This window comes from Pygoscelis adeliae, unplaced genomic scaffold, assembly GCF_000699105.1.
Source record: "Pygoscelis adeliae isolate BGI_AS28 unplaced genomic scaffold, ASM69910v1 Scaffold87, whole genome shotgun sequence".
In the NCBI taxonomy this organism is placed as follows: domain Eukaryota; kingdom Metazoa; phylum Chordata; class Aves; order Sphenisciformes; family Spheniscidae; genus Pygoscelis; species Pygoscelis adeliae.
The window spans coordinates 1,388,517-1,405,539 of NW_008825098.1; the positions used below are offsets into that span (position 1 = coordinate 1,388,517).

The 17,023-nt window shown below is 38.0% G+C and overlaps 1 protein-coding gene across 1 annotated transcript in view; it reads left to right on the top strand.

Annotated features, from left to right (window-relative positions):
* The window catches only part of RAP1GDS1 (RAP1, GTP-GDP dissociation stimulator 1), a 135,081-nt gene that overhangs the window by 107,075 nt on the left and 10,983 nt on the right, over positions 1-17,023 (top strand). Inside the window, exons 7-12 of the mRNA XM_009327069.1 lie at positions 1,479-1,625; positions 9,804-9,932; positions 12,339-12,464; positions 15,214-15,357; positions 15,631-15,762; positions 16,165-16,299. Coding sequence (XP_009325344.1) covers positions 1,479-1,625; positions 9,804-9,932; positions 12,339-12,464; positions 15,214-15,357; positions 15,631-15,762; positions 16,165-16,299 — 813 coding nt within the window. The remainder of the gene's footprint in view (positions 1-1,478; positions 1,626-9,803; positions 9,933-12,338; positions 12,465-15,213; positions 15,358-15,630; positions 15,763-16,164; positions 16,300-17,023) is intronic.

Consider the following 17,023-nt stretch of genomic DNA (forward strand, 5'->3'; position numbering starts at 1 on the left):
ACACAGTCCCCTGATGCCCTGATCGTGTCCAAGGTGGAGGCAGTCATGGCAGCGACATTTTTCCTCTGTTGCATGTATCAGAGTTATTCTGCAAAACACATTACTTTGGTAATAAATTTAATAGTTAAGATACACCAAGAATTACCCTTCTGCCTTCAGCTCCACTCAGCAAATTATCTGAAGTCCCTATATATATATACACCCCTCATATATAAATATATTTATATTTATGAATATATGTAGTGTAGGTGTATATACAATACATATAATACTTCATATATTGTAAGGGGTATATACGCCTTATAAATAGTATTAACAAGAATTGGAAGATTTAGAAACTTCTTTTTGCAGAGCTCTGGAACACTTTATAGTGGAAGATCGTATTATAACTGTGGACAGCCTTGGTTTTCATATTGAATACGTTGCAGAATGAAGAAAACTTGGTAGCTTGACCTCCACGTATGACGGGGAGAAAAAGGAGTGACGATAGAGTGGTGAATAACAAGGGAAAGGGGAGATCTGCTTTGGGCCATTAAGAAATTGAGGAGAGGGTTTTTTTTTCCTATTTTGCTTTAGTGATTTTTCCCCCAAAAGTTTTGTTTTCATCCAGATTTTCCAGTTGATTCCAACTGTAACTCACTTGGAAATCTCTCCTTTTGGAACCCCTGGAATTTAGGTTATTGACTATTGTCTGTTGCTGATTGATTGCCTGCTGGGAAAGGAAGTGGTATTGTCGATTACTGTAATAGAATGCCAATTTTTCCTTTATTCCTACACTGATATATCAAATCTGATTGGTTATACAGAGAGTTCCATACAAAGGTTACGGTGTGTTATTGACGAAACCTCAGAACATTGTAGTCTATTATATATGCAGACCGCATTTTTCTTTTAGCCATACGAAAAGAATCTGATAGTGGTATTAAATTTCAGGTATACAAGTACAAAGAACATGCTGTGTGGCAGAGTGAGTGCATGAACAGAGTCTGTGACTGGGAACTAGTACCTCTGTCTGATTTGTCCGTTTTATTCCCCATTTTGTTTTTAAGCAACCTAAGCAATTTATTTTCTGTATTTCAATTTCTCGATCTGCATAATGGCAAGAGTAATCTACCTGGTCCACAAGGGTGCATGGACTAGGCTTTGTAAAGTGCTCAGAACCTCCCTTCTGGCAAAACACAATGTATCTTCAGAATGTCATTTATCGGCTCCAGCGGCTCTGCCTCAAACACTGAACTTCTTTACAAAGGTATTAGTGCCAGGTGATTAATCCCTTTTGTTGTAGGTGTTTTCACTTCCCTGGTTCTGTTGCACTAAAAGCTGGCCCTCAAGCATCCCCCTAGATGAATTTGACAACACTGGAGGAATGACTTCACTCTGTTTAAAAACTTCGTTTTGTATGATTACTGTTATGTTTGGGACTCTACGGTGGGTTTTGGTTTCATTTTTTTTTTTTAATGTAACTCTTTGTTTTACAGATGAGGGCAGGAACGCAGTTGACCGTGCAGGTGGTGCACATATTGTAGTAGACCATATAAGGTCACTGTGCAGTAAAACAGATCCAGCCAGTGAGAAGCTCTTGACTGTCTTTTGTGGCATGCTGATGAACTATAGCAATGAGAATGGTAAACAACACCGAAAATTTGCTTTATGTCTACCAGGAGAACAACCCCATCAAAAAAAAAAAAAGATAAAAGTTAAAGTCAATTGTAGGTTTACATTGTGGATACTAACACTAAGTTATTCTGAAAAGATCGAGCACCTCCATTCACGTACACAATTTTCTGTTTCAGTAAAATTATGTTCTCAAAAATACTAGATATCTTCCTGATGCAATTCCATATAGCATATCGTATAAAGTTTTAAAATCAACATCTGGAATTTACTTCTTTGTTTAAAAGCAATTCAATATCATACACCTTAGGAAAAAACAGATTTACAGAAGTAAACTAGAAGGCTGCATTAAGTCCTCTCTTTTTCATTTACTATCAAACAACACCATAAGACTAATTTGTCGCAGGCATGCAGTGTGTCTTGTTGATGATTTGGGGGTATATATGCCAAACTTTTTTCCTTAATCATTTTTCTCCTTGTGAAATGTATATAAAACCACGTTACTTTCTTCCAAGATAAATGGGGAATAATTTATGTGTATGTTCAACACTCTTCCGTGTCTACAAATTTTAAGTTTATGTTCTTCATCCATTAAATGGAGATGTTTAGGGGCTGGGACAAAAACACAACATAGTATCTTAAATGAAAAATCCTTGACCGCTGAGGGTAAGAAAATGGTGTTCTACACCTAGTTGTTCAAACGTACTGATATTTTAGTACCTAGTTTGCTTCTGCACGCAAGCATGGTCATATACCAAAGCATATTTTACTGTTCAATTTCACACATTTCCAAGTTCTTCAAAATCTGAATCTCTAGAAAAATTGGGATAAATGAGGAAAGCTAAATAGAGGCCATTCTCCTGACTTGTAATGGCACAGACTGCAAATGTAGTTAGCTAATCACATTGTTTCTTCGATCATGTCCATTTCCTGAACTGTAGTGTTTTATCTTAGGAAGAAATAGCTTCTTTATTAGCTGCTTACCATTTCCTTAAAGTTATCACTTGCTGTAACTCACTTTCAAACCTATGTCCCCGAAACTCTTCTACTTTTCAGGATGGTTCATAGGCTTAATTTTTTTTTTTTTACCTTTACTGTATAGATTTTTAATCTGCTTTATCATATCCTCTAGCATAGTTCCCTTGTGTGTTTTCTGTGCCATCCCTCTGGAACCCTTGCTCTTAGTGTTACTTATCCACCTCCAAATATCACTGTTGTATGTGTCTCATCTCTTTCTCTTGTTCTTACATTCTTTTTGTCTCCTCTTTTCCTAGTATTATTTAAGAATAATTGCTTACATTACTTCTTCCTTCTTCTCCAAATAGCAACTTTCTAGTTCCTTTATTTCACATATTTTTCAGGAACTGTTTTGCTTGATGTCTGCATGAGTGTCACATTTTATTACATTTCATAGTGTTAACTCCATGTTTTCTTTATTTGTTAAAATATTTGGAGCAAATAGGTAAGTCTCACCTCTAAGCTACCAGAATCCTCTGGATGAATTAAGACTAATGAGCATCCAGTATATTTGGTAGCTCAAGACAGACCAGTCCAAATGCACTGTGTAGAGGTACTGTATCAGTTTTGCTTTAGTGACCAAGCGCCCAGCAGATCTTCCCTAGGAAAACTAATTACAAGGTAAATCTCCCAAACAAGCAGGTTCTGAACAGTTTAACTGTTATGAACATTGAATAAATGACTCATTCCATCTAGTAAGATAGCTTATTCTGATGCGATCAGTAAAGCAGTTGTGTAGCTCAGTGACAACTACGAGAATTCACTAGCTGGTCTCTACTCTGCTAATGACATCGTTCATCTCGCACAAACTAACGAACTGACGCAATATTCACAGGAGCCACTGAAGCAATGTCAGCAGTGAGAAATGCAGTATTCCCAGCTCCTGGATCTGGGTGCACACCACCATCCTGTCCTACCACCACATCAGGGAGGATTGCTGGGGGCTTACCAAACCCTCACCTTACCCCACATGCTTGGTGGTCTCCATGAGAAAGGACCTTTTGGTAGGGACCCAGCTCCTGTTTGGCCCAGCAGCCATGGGTATGCTGTGTAAGATTTGTGTCCTGTAGTTCTACTGTGAATTTGGCCACTGACTGGGGCAACCACTGAATTAAACCTCAAATAATCTGCCAAATCAATATTAAAAAAAAAAGAAGCTAGAGGATTAAATTTTTAGAAGAAAACTCAATGACCATACCTGCAGCATGTGCATGGAGAGACAGGTAGTTCACCTGTCTTGCCAGGTTTGTTTTAAGAGCCACAGGTACAATTGGACCATAGTTGTGAACTACTCAAAAAATATCACCTGTGGACCATCATAAATTTTCAGGACAACAGTCAATGTCAGATATGAGCCCAAGACAACCACTTACTTCCACGCATTGCAGCATCAGGTGGATAATATTCTGAGTGAATGCAGTTCTTTGCTGACCTGTTAAACATGAAAACTCAGATTGTCCTGACAGTTAATTGTGCTTACAGATTAGCGGATACCATTTTCAGGATTTACTTGCAAAGACTTGGTCCCATGTTACTTACAAAGAAGATAAACGCTGCATTGGTTTTGCTGAAGGATGAGGAGTATGGGATTGCAGCCTAGAGTCTCAGATTGCTTTGTCAGTAGTTATGGAAACAAATTGGACAAAAATAAAAGAAAAAATATTGAAATGTGAGAAGGAAGTATTTCAGTCTTTGAAATAGCACTTCTACCTTCTCTTTGCTTGTTTCTGTAATCTTTTCCTGCTTAGCATGCTATGTTACAAAATCACCGGTGGGGACTTCAAAGATTTCTTTACTGCTTTTAATGACTCGCACTCTTAAGTTGCACTAGCTATCCAGATGAGGTCGATTACAGCACATTTGGGTCTTAGTTGCATCTAATTATCTATGAACACCCTAATATTTTCTAATTCTTAGCATTTTATGAGCAAGAAGTATATAAATTGTTTTATTTGATTCTAAACAGTTTGTCATTCCCAGTCAACTAATTGCCCTCTTTTTCCAATAGCTACTACTTTATTTTTAATAGCTATCAATGACCTTATTTTTTAAAAATGACTCATTCTTGAGTACTTCAAGTTTTTGAATTAGCATAGGCATTTATCACACACGAGTTTTACAAAAATGGCAACTAAAGAGCAGCTACGAGTAGTATTTTCTTTTCCTAAACAGAGCAAATTAATGGAGCATTCTTGTATCTCGTCCCGATTCTGGACACTCAGCTTGCAGTTGTAACTCCATTCATAACACTGTTGTCTAAGCTTTAAAACTAAGATTCCCTTTACAAGGTTCTCGTGCCATCTGCTTGTGTTCAGGAATTATTTTTGCTCGCTGTCTCTCAATTCTTCCTTTTCCTCCTTGGTATCTTTAGGCACTACAACATTAACAGAACAAACTCAGCTTTGGCATCTCTTGCAGTTCTTTTAAGCGTATAAAAAAAGTGTCGATTTTTAATTGTGTTGCTAGAAGTCAGAGGGTTTTTCTGATGGGACACATCCCTTTGCCTTCAGCTCAGATTATCTTGACCCTCTCTGTCATAATCGTATTTTACTACCCAAATTCAGTCAGACACAAATAGCTCATCCCTGCTTTCCATTATTAGTTCTTAGAACGCAAAGTTGCAGGTATGGCTAGGAATGAAACAAACGTGTCACACGTTTGTGGATGTTTTTGCTCATAGCTTAATCCCAAAAGAAGCAAGTCTTGACAAAGACCTAGAATAAGTCTTTCTTTGTCAAGAAGTGCTGCAAACTTTATTTGGGGTACAGAGCACCCATGCTTAAAGCTGCTGTTGTGGCACCTTTCAGTGGGTTCAGTATGTTGTTGTGCTTCTCCCATTCTGAACACTGTTATCATCATTACATATAATCTCTGCATAGCTATGAATCTGCTTAAGAGCAAGAGGCAAAGCAGGCTTGGATAAAGAGTGAAAAACTAATAACTAATCTAATAAAACTAATAATCATATGCAAACACTCACGTAAAAGAATTAGAGACCTGAGTAGTTATTCTGCCGATCTCATAATCCTGTGAGCCAAGCCTATTTACGAGTTAATGGGATCAGTCTATAAGGTAGCTAATTGTCTCTTGAGATTTAGAAAACAAACCATGAAAGCATTTTTAAAGAAATGCAGAAATGGAAGAACTAGGCCAATTCGCTTATTAGATAGTCAAATTGGAGATCAAAAGTTAACTAGCTGGATACAGTATGTATGTGTGAAAGTATACATATATTTATATATGGGTGTATATATGTAGATAAAAAATCATTATGTTTATAGATTGCTTCCTCATCTCATTTCATATTAAACTTCAGTCTGTCAAGGTTGTCTTTCCTTCAATGCCTTTGTAAAATGTAACATTCTGATGTTAAATCATACAACTGCCAAGCCTTTCTTATTCTCACAAAACTCTTACCGACTGGAATGAATGTTGGCGACTGATTTGCGCTGTTTACCATCTGCAGAAGCTATATAAATACAAAAGAAACGAAAGGGAGATTTATGGCACCATTATTATGGTCTAACAGCAATGTTTCAGTAATGCTTCCTTCTAAGACTTACCTTTGTTAATTTTCATGCTTGCCGTGGTTTTTGTTTCATTTACATCACAGCTAAAGATGACTTGCATGCTTTCAAGACCTAAATATTATACAAATGCAAAGTAACCTAAAGCATGTAAAAGCAGATAAAAAGTATGTTTCTTATGATACTGAGACAATCAAGACAATCACTTATATGTTATATGATGATTTAACATAGATGTGGGGATTGCAAGCAGGTTTCTCTACGGTACGAAATTACGCCAATTTGTACAAAACAAATTTTCCTTTAGCGTTACTGATGAAACACGAAATGACTAGTTGTTTTCTGAAATTCTGTCCAAAATCATGAACTAGTCTAAATCAGCATTTTAAACTCAAATGCCCCCAATAAAGTTCTCCATTTGGGATATTCTCCCCAGATCTTACTTTTTGGAGTTTCCATGTGTGTCACCGAAGGACATGGATCCATTGAAATTCAAGTTTTAGGTAGGTGATTCTTTGTGCTGGCGCATGTATTGATTGCCTTTTATCTACCTGTATATGCATCTGTACAGCAGCACTGTCAGTGCTTTTCACCCCAAGAGAACACAGAGACATCTTACTAGTCCAACATGTGATAGCGGTGTAAAATTTGAGAATTTCTTTTGTGGCTTTAAGTCATAAATTCAGAAGAGGCATTCAGTTTTTCATGCTTCCTGCTCACTATGCATAAAGTTCTGCTTAGGAAGCTGATAGAAATGCTGTTTCATCCTGAGGCATGATGTTGCCTGGCTTCATGGCTCACTTTAGTTGTGAGTCAGGCAACTGCTTATAGGATGGATGCATGCATCCCCTGAACTTGTCTCCTGCTCCAGTAGGGCCTTAACGCTTCCTGCAATGAAAAGCTGCCATACGCAGTTATTCCAAGTTACCCGGTCTGTGGTCTTTCATAGGAGAGCCTGAGAACTGCTGTCAGTCCCTTCAGCTGAGACTGAACCACTTAGATGTTTTTAATTTCTCTGAACTAAAGAGCACCGTAGGTCTCCACACCAGTGAGAAGCCTAATACTTTTCTCTTAAACTTCTTCTTAATAGACTTTGCTCTTGTATTTACTAGAGAAAGAGCCTCCTATTGATGGTAACAACAGATGTAAATGACAAGTTTGGAATTTGTATGGCAAGCCCAGGCTTAAGTATAAACATAGCAAATAGCTGCTGGCAGCCTTTTATTTTCAAAGGTTTTGCCTCCTGTGCAGCTTTGTGACTCCCAGGGTTGTCCTGTCTTTGGCAGAGGAGAAAATTTAGCCTTTCGCTTACTGCAGTTAAGGCATCAATATTTACCTTATTGGCAATCCTTGTAATCCTGTTCCTACCACTGTAGACCATTCCTGTGCTCAGGTGCCATCCTTCTACTCCAGGGAAATGAGACCAGTGTGGAGTCAGGTATAATACTTTTGACCCAGTACAATTGTTCTTTCTTGGTATATTTTCTTTTTCCTTTTTTCCTACTTGGGAATTCTAGAGGCCCTTTAATCAGTGTGCTCCATGCTCTCTTGAACGACAGTATATCCTTCTATTTGGCTCTTAAAATTCCCGTTTCCTTTCAAAGGTGGATATGGTTTCCCTTTTTCCACTTCTCCTCTGCACTTTTTATATATTTTGTATTAATAAAGAGACAGCAGAAAAAAAACCCTGCTCAAAACAGAGTTTATGTTTGTGATGTCAGAACGCTTTGCCAAATGAAGCCCATAGACATTAATTGCCTCTTTGTCCATTACAGTTGGATAAAGTGATTTTAGAGTGACTGAAGGCATAGTCTAGTAACAAGGCAATTTCTTCCCACATAATCTTCTATGGCATTTGTGGTTTGTGTCTTTGTTCTCCTACTCTCTATGACTACCATTTTTCCTTCAGAGTTTTTAAGTATCTCCAGGGGACAATCACAAACCAAGGACAAAAACAGATTATTTACCAGTAACTTGAGTTCTCCTAAACGACGATCATTTTCTCTACAGAACCATTCCAGCTCCCCCCTCCCCAATTTTCCTATTCAGAGATAGATTTTTACAGTCAGTTTGGAATGAAGTAGGATGGTATAGTAAGTAGTGACTCACATATCTGCCGGAGGTAAAATGGCATTCAATGCATGCGCTAGTGCACTTTGTACTTACCTGAAATTTGACAACTTCAGCAGCTCTTTGGTGTCTGACATGGTGTTCTCATAAATTTCTCTAAAGACCATGAATCTGTGGAAGAGGTAACACACCACCCACCACTACCACCCCCCAAAAAATGAAATTCAGTTACTGGTAAGTAATACAGTTTTATTAAAGATGTCAAGCCATAAGGATTCTTGCTCATCCCCAATAACCTGTAATAACCATGCCATTTACTTACCTAGTGTACCAAATCGATAAGTATTATAAAGGTATTTTACACTGAATATAAATGAACTAAACATTCCAGAATCTTTTCATAATTTTTATTAGATGAAAATTTCAAACACACTTGGCAGAATCTTGAAGGCAAAGAGTTTTCCGAGAGCATGAGATGATACTAAATTTGCTAGACCTAAGTTGTAAGAGATATGTTTTTATCTCCCTGTAAAAATCTCCAATTTTTATGGCTCTAATTCCACAGATATAAAAACTCCAACTGATTCCACTTGCTCAGAATGAATTCCTTAAAAAAAAAAAAAAAATCCCCTGTAGGTCTTGACCCAAAGCTAAATGAAGTAATAACAATTCTCTTGAATTCACTGGGCTTTGGATCCTTGTCTTTTGAGTTTGTAACATTTAAACGTAGTTAAAGTGCTCAGAAACAAAGGAAAAAAGATGCTTAGGAAAATTACTAAACAACATCTGGTGTGTTCATGTCTGCTTCATTCTAATCAACTGTGAAACAATGTTTTTCTTCTTTGCTATGTTATAGGTAAAATGTGTAAGAGAAAATATCGTTTTAAATAATCCTTTAAAACAATCACGTTTCTGCCTAACCATCAAAGCATCTTTCTATTTGCAGACATCTAGGAGCAATAACTTTCTTACTTGTAAATACTATAAACTTTCATCCTATGCAAGAAATTATCAGAATGGCTTCTAAGGACTTTTCTTAAACCTTCCATTTTTTTGTCTTTATTAAACTTTCTTTTTTCTCAAGCTTCTCATAATCTACATTGTGACTTCCTGTGTTTATAAAACTTTTCATGTTTATTTCAGTGCCAGTTTATATTCATTCTGATTTTAATTTTCCAGTTTTGATCTTTAAGGGAAAACAGTATATAGGAACACGCTCTCAGATAAATAATTATTTCACTGATGTAGTTTTGTTTGATTTCAGTCAGAATGAAACCCAATATGTATTAGGAACCTGATAACCACAAAATTATCAGTAGCTGCGTAATCCACTATACCCTATGACCATATCAGGAGGGAATTTTTCTGGGAATACGTCCCATTGCCAGGGGCAGGGGGAATTATGAGTCCATATCTCAAGTCTGGACCAGATCCCAGTGTAGAAGAGTAGAGGAGACAAACATTTTAATGCTGCTTAGCTTAGAAGTTGCTTTGTGTGAAAAATGCTTTTTTGGTTTAAAGAACAGTACTACAAACAGAAATGCTAACTCCGTGTTGTACTTTCTTTTTATGTAGATACCCTGCAGTCACAGCTTATCAATATGGGTGTTATACCTACATTAGTGAAATTGTTGGGTATTCATTGCCAAAACGCAGCTCTGACAGAGATGTGCCTTGTTGCATTCGGCAATTTAGCAGAACTCGGTAAGTCCACAATATTAATCTCAAATTTTCGTAAAGTTAAATCTTAAGACTAACAAAAGCCTTGCAGTGATGCTTGTTCCATTCCTTTTGGTACATTCAAAATTTAAAGCAAACTATTTCTACTTATTCTCCCTGAAATCTATAGTTGTCTCTTTTTTTTCCTCTTCAGTAACTGACGTTTATTTGAGTACTTAGTACAACCTTATGTTTTATGTTAACGTTCTTCAATGCAAGTAAGCACATTTCAAATAATCTAAACAGTATTTCCTGAGCGCTGCTACTTATTGTGAATTATTTATTAATAATATACATAATGTATCCTGGTGTAGCTCCACAAAGTTGTATCAGAATTAAATTTAGCTCATGGAAATCACTGAATGAAACTGAGACAGGCACAGTTCATAAATCTGCCTATACAATATTCTTTTAGGTGTAGAGTTTTGACATGTTCTAGACTAAATACTTGCATGAATAAGTCATGAATATTACTAAGCTGTAGCTGTTATTTTTAGCAAGTTTAGTTACAAATTCATTTAAATTGAAGTTTGTGGTCCTGCTTCGATCCAACGTCTTTGCAAGTGGATTAGTTTTCACTGGAATTCCACAAAGTGTAAAACAACGGGTTGTTAGGGCCCATGTTTCATTGTCACTTGTGGTTTACATTGCTGTTCTTCTTTTGCTAACCTATTCAGTGACATTTTAGTCTTATGAGGCTTTTTGCACTGGAGTACAATAATATAGCAGTTACGGTATCACCCTGTATTTCTAAGAAGATTCAGCAGTTCAAAATATGAAAAATCTATCTGTGAGTTTGTACTATTTGGTGGCCTGAAGCTATTCGCAACTGTCCTAAGTTCATAGATTTCAAGGCCAGAGATAATAACACGTTATCTAGTGTAGTCTGATCACACGCATAATACCTTTGCTTAGAGCAGACAAGTCTGCTTAACAAAACAACAACAGAAAGAGCCATCAAAACAGCACTAAAGAAATGAATAGATCAGAGATCTTCAGGATGGGCACTATGTATTGTGTCTGCACAGCGGAAAGTATAATACGAGTTGTATACTGGAAATTCTAGTGCTAAAATACAACTAAAACCATAAGGATATTAAATATAATAAATGGTATCTTCACTGACAACTACATTTCCTTTCCCTCTTTGTCCAGTTGAGTAATAAGAACCATGGGAAAGAAGCTTAACAGCAGCTGCTTCCCTTCCTGTTCCCATACGCTGAAAAAATGCTCGTTCTTTAAGATTGGCACAAAATTAATTTAGCTTGTAATACTTTAATCTCCCTTAAGCAACAGCTTAGTCATTCACATTGTAACTGTAATATTTTATTTTTGGCTTGTAACTTCAGGGAATTTTATTGTCAGGTTGTCATTTTTCATCACTTAAGAGACAACCGCATTCTACAGATCCCTTGAGAAGCATTATATGAAACTCTTATTCTGTGTCAAAGCAGGGCAAAAACCAAACAAAGACAGTGATGGTTCTGCTTTTAAAAATACCGGAAAGGTCAAAAATCCACTTAGAATATGCTACGCAGTCATGCATATTGAGAGAAAACAATAAAGGGATGTGCACAAAAGGGTCTAGGGCTGCAGTTCATGCTTTTCCCCAGTCCTTGGGGTCAATTCTACATTAAAATAATCCCTAACCATCCATTATAGCAGTAGCAAAGATGCTGGAAGGTTTTCTAACTACAGATGGCCCTCAGGAGGTGGCAACTGGAGAATGCAGAACACCAGCCCTACCACCTGCATCCCCTGTAATACTGCCAGTGAGGAGGAATAAGATACAGGCAATGGAGTAAAAGAGATGCTTTTGTTGAATCTACATTTGAAGAACCGTTACCTGCCGGCTAACCTCCTGGTAGCAAGCTAGCCCATCTGTAAAGCTGCTTTATGCTATCTGTGCAGTATGAAATGGCCCTGCAGCAGCCATGCACAGATTTCAAAGGAAACGTCACCGTCATGAAACCATGTAATACTAAAGCGTTCAGTACGACTCTTCATCCCTCCCATAGAAAATGCAGTATATAATCTGTTAGTCTTCCTGTTAAGCTGAGGGGAATCAAAGACAATATGTATTTTTGTAATGTTACTATTTCTGTAGCTACCTTTACATTCTGTTGGGCAGAAACAGCCCCAACAACCTTGATCGTATATTTATATATTTTTAACAGCCTTAATCATAATTAATTCAGGTCAGTACATTTATCTTAAAGTGTTAGACATTTTTCTCTTCATTTAGTGGCAAGCACGAGTCTACTGTTCTTGTCTGTGAAGAGCACTATTAGTCATCTTACTGAATAAACCTGGTAATAGAGAGAAAAAAATAGTCCTACCTTTTGATGCGGTTTGTTTACTTGATACTGAATTTTTCCTTTTGCTTCACAGAGTCAAGTAAAGAGCAGTTTGCCTACACAAACATTGCTGAAGAGCTCGTGAAACTGTTCAAGAAGCAAATAGAGCATGATAAAAAAGAGATGATTTTTGAAGTTTTGGCTCCCCTGGCAGAAAATGGTGGGGAATTGGATTTTTTTTTCTTACACTGTTTTTTATTCATTCCTTTATATGTATTTTGGTATATCCGTGTCTTTTTCGGGGACTAATTGCAGAGTAACCGGCTGCCTCATTCAGAAGCCGCCATGGTTGGTCCTTGTGATGACAGTTTCATGTGAAGTGAATAGGTCTTAATTGTCTGAGCATATGACAGGAGCCAACAAATTGTTGATGCTAATTCCACCTCTGATTCACTCTGTATATGATTATGTTATATTTTATTTCCCTGTACCTTCAGTGGGAATATGAAAAGCTGCTTTTTAGAGGGCTTTACAACATTTGTCCGCAAAACGCTGGCTCAAGTGTTCATAGTCTGTTACATCACCAGGACATCAGTCATTAGGTCATTTCCTGGGATCGCAGAACCACTGGCAGTTCCATTTCCTGTGGACATATTTTTGCAAGGGGCGTGTTAATTGCAGAGCTAAGAGCTGGACGCTCTCCCTCTACTGTTCATTGAGAGAGCACATACATTTAATTTGGGTGTTTGGTGGCATTATCTCATGGTAGCCCTAGGAGACTTGAGCTTCATTCACTGCTCAAGCCGGAGCGGGAAGTGATGTGTGCCCGATAACCCCTCCAGGGTGTTCCTCCCAAATGAGTTCTGGGTGGGTTGTATAATCTACCATCTGCCCTTAAGGGAAATGAAGAAATGAGTGAACAGGTAGAGCTGAACTGAAGTGAGAAGCAGTTCTGAGTATGGAAGGCATCACAGTATTTGACGGCTCTCTAACCTTGTTTTAATCACCTCAGCATTAAAGCTTGTTTGAATGGAATAAATTATTAGATAGAACTGTAAACTCTGAAGATTTAGGTTTTATCCTACTCTGTTGTACACACTCTGTGTCTGTTTTACATAGTATAAATTAAGATAAATTTTTATTTCCATTTTAAAAGTTATTTTGTCTTTTAAGTGGTATGTAAAAACAGGATTCCTTTTTTCAGTTCTAAAAAATGCACATTTGCCAAAATATATTCATTTATTACATAATAACTAACAAGTTGCTCTAAGATAGTTCCACCCTTGGAGACTGACACAGAATTGGGTCCAGCCTTTTGCGAGTTTATCATACTTCAGTTCAAATGCTTAATTTTTCTTAGACTATGTTTTATAGTCGCAATAAAACTTGATAAGTTTACTGCTGCTGAACATAACTCAGGTGCTTGCATGTTATGAAATAGTCAGCTGAACTCCTCCACTGTGGATTCAAGGAATACTTAAATGAATTCACTGTGCTGGTACTGTTTAGGTGCTTTTGATTGTAGATAATCAGCAGTAGGTCAGCAGGCGAAAACACCTAAATGAAGCATTTGCAGAGTCTGGATTTTGGGGGTTGGGGGGTTGGGGGGGGTGTTTTGTTTTATTGTTAAGGACACTGGTGTAGCAATTTATATTTCAAGTCGCAGCACACCTGCAACCTGGTATTCTGTAACTAAGGGAACTCTGGTTTGTTTTTTTTTTAAGTACCTCAGTGTAAAAGTACCTATTTAAAAAAATCCCAACTGGATATTTTGCATTCCCTAACAAAGTTCATGAGAAGGGCAGCCGCTCTTAGAGGAACAATGAATTTCACTCAGGCAAAAAGCCTAGTGACAACAGGAAACGGAGTCAGTCGCATCCTTCACCAGTGGTAGAACACCTCTCCTCACCCAGCTGTCACTTGTAAACTATATGAAAAAAATATTTCCATAGCTTTGGCCTTTAAAAATATTTTAACTTGAGTTAAACTCCTTATTGTTAAAACACCATTTCATGCAGAAAGCTAAGAGAAGTCCATTTGTTTGCACATTTCTGCAGAGGTTTGTGACTGTGCTTTCTAAAATCAGCATGCAAAAACTACCAGAATCGCTTTCACGTAACAAAAAGACGTAACACAGCATCAGGTGACCAGCCATTCCCGCTTAACAGAAAGGGAGTTTCGGCATGTAAAGGAGATCCTCAGCTCCAAGTTCATAGGGAAAAATCTGTTAAAGATTGTGTTGTAGATACAACAGAAAAAATGTTGCTCGCAAGTCCTATTTCACCACCTGAAAAATGTGTTTATCACCTTCTCTGTTGAGCCTTGTTGCCAATAACAGCTAAGAAATTAGTTTGCCTCATCAGTTTCCAGTTTTTCTTCAGTCACAACAAATTTGTCTCCCACCCCAGCCTTTTGGATTTGGCCTTACTGTACTCCTCCTGCAGCCCTTTCAACGAATGGCAGAAATCTTGGCTCAGCTAGAAGAAATGGGTGATTACTTGCTCTGAGATTTCATCAGAAAGTTCTGTATTTTATACTTGCATGTTTCAGTGAAGTCAGTAGCTCTTCTGCACATGAAACAGAAGAAGAAACCCTAAGTTTGTTCTGCAGCACAGTCGAAAGTCTACGGAAAGCCCAAACACAGTGCAGTCCTTACGAGCCTGCTGCATGATGACTGAGATGCCAGAAGTTGGCTGTAGAGAAATATCCTCATTTTTGAGAAGCAGCTCCATACAGTTTCAGCGTATAGTTGTGCTCTAAATGCAGTCCAGAGCCGGGGGCCCGGTAGATGAATAATAACAGAAGTTGGCCCTGAGAACTTAAAATAAAAAAATTGCGGTTTTATCTACACAAGCTGTCAGTGAAACCATTGACATCACTACTTCTTTTCACAGTCTGTCCTGCGTGTATGTACAATAGATGTATTTAAAATCATGATTCTGATTCCTATTATCCGTGCTATTCTTCAGATGTCATTAAACTGCAGCTGGTTGAAGCGGGCTTGGTGGAGTGCTTACTTGAGATCGTCCAGAAGACTGTGGACAGTGACAAAGAGGATGATATTGCAGAGCTTAAAACAGCTTCTGATCTTATGGTTTTATTATTGCTCGGAGGTAAGTACAGTGTGTCACTACCTTCTGCAAAGCAACAGCAGATACCTGTAATGCCATTTGGCTGCTGAATTTTACTATTTATTAAATTCCTAAATAACCTAGAGGACCTGCTACCTGCCAGTTAACATTTAATGGGTCAGATTTTGTCTCTCATCCCATTGCAGGACTGGATTAATTGTAGTGAAGCCAGCAGCGCTTCACAGATATAAAGAGAAGAATTTTCCCTAACAAACACTTCTTTGGCTTGCTGACTGTCTATGCTTTTTACCCCAGATGAATCCATGCAAAAGTTATTTGAAGGAGGAAAAGGCAGTGTGTTCCAAAGAGTACTTTCATGGATTCCTTCCAATAGCCATCAGCTACAGCTTGCAGGAGCGTTGGCTATTGCAAATTTTGCCAGAAATGGTAAGAATATGCCATAATAGCTTATGTAATTTAGCTGTGCCTTTCTATCATGCTGTGTCTGTACAGCTACAAACAAAAACTGCGTGTCGCGGTAAAGCTGGTACTGAGCTATACAGCAACATCTGTAGTTTTATACTTTACAATCCTGAAAAGCATTAAACCTACTTTAAAAATACTGTTTCACATTTATAGAGAGGTATAGGGGATTTCTGCCTTCTTCAGCGTTTCATATATCATTCTTCTAAATTTGTCATGAGCACTGCAACTCCCATTGATGATGGTGGTCAAATTCTCAACAATAAAAGCTAGAAAGGAGCAAGGAAATAACCCTTCTATTCTTAAAAAGCTCTTGTAAAAATCTTAGTAATAATCTTCCATTCACAAGTGACTTATCTCGCACAGACGGAAACTGCATCCATATGGTGGATAATGGCATAGTTCAAAAGCTGATGGATCTGCTAGACAGACATGTGGAGGATGGAAATGTAACTGTGCAGCACGCTGCACTGAGTGCTCTCAGAAACCTGGCTATTCCTGGTAAGCCTCACTTTGCATTGCTAATTACCCCAAGGTGAAATTCTGTTCTCCCACTGCACCCCCCCAGGGGATGAGGGTGTGAGAACTGACTGAAAGTCCTAGCGGCAGGTCAGACTGCTGCTTGTCATTCAGGCCCATCATCGCTTTTCTGTCTTTTGCACAGCAGTCGTGACCAGCAGTTTTAAATACATCACAGGCCCATTGACCACCACTTCGATCCCTCAGTATCGTTCCCCACCAAGGAAAGGGCAGCTTTGTAATAGGCGGGGAGCTGAGGAGGCCTCGGATATGATTTCTCAATCCTTTCTGTCCAGAGCACTGCTTTTTTGTTTGTTTGTTTGTTTCATTTGGGATCTCTCTCCCAGCTGAGGGTCCCCACAGGAGAGCAGTGCCCGCTTCGTTGAAGCACTGCAGCTAACCGTAACTTCCTCAGGCTTTGACAATTCACAGATTAGAGCTGGAGGTAGACTGTTAGAATAGCCAGCCTATTGCAATTAGTTACCGTTTGTAGGCAATGAACTGAATGCTAATTTTGTCATTTTTAATAACTTAATTTGCATGAGTTTTGATTACCCAAGCATGAAAGGCCGAGCACATGCACATAAAACCAAAGCAAGTCTGTAATACTTGTGTATGCTTTCTCGTACCAAGCCAAAAATGCCTTTCATCCATTTAACCTTCTTTTACTATTTTCAGTTGTGACAAACGATAACTTTCTAAAAAT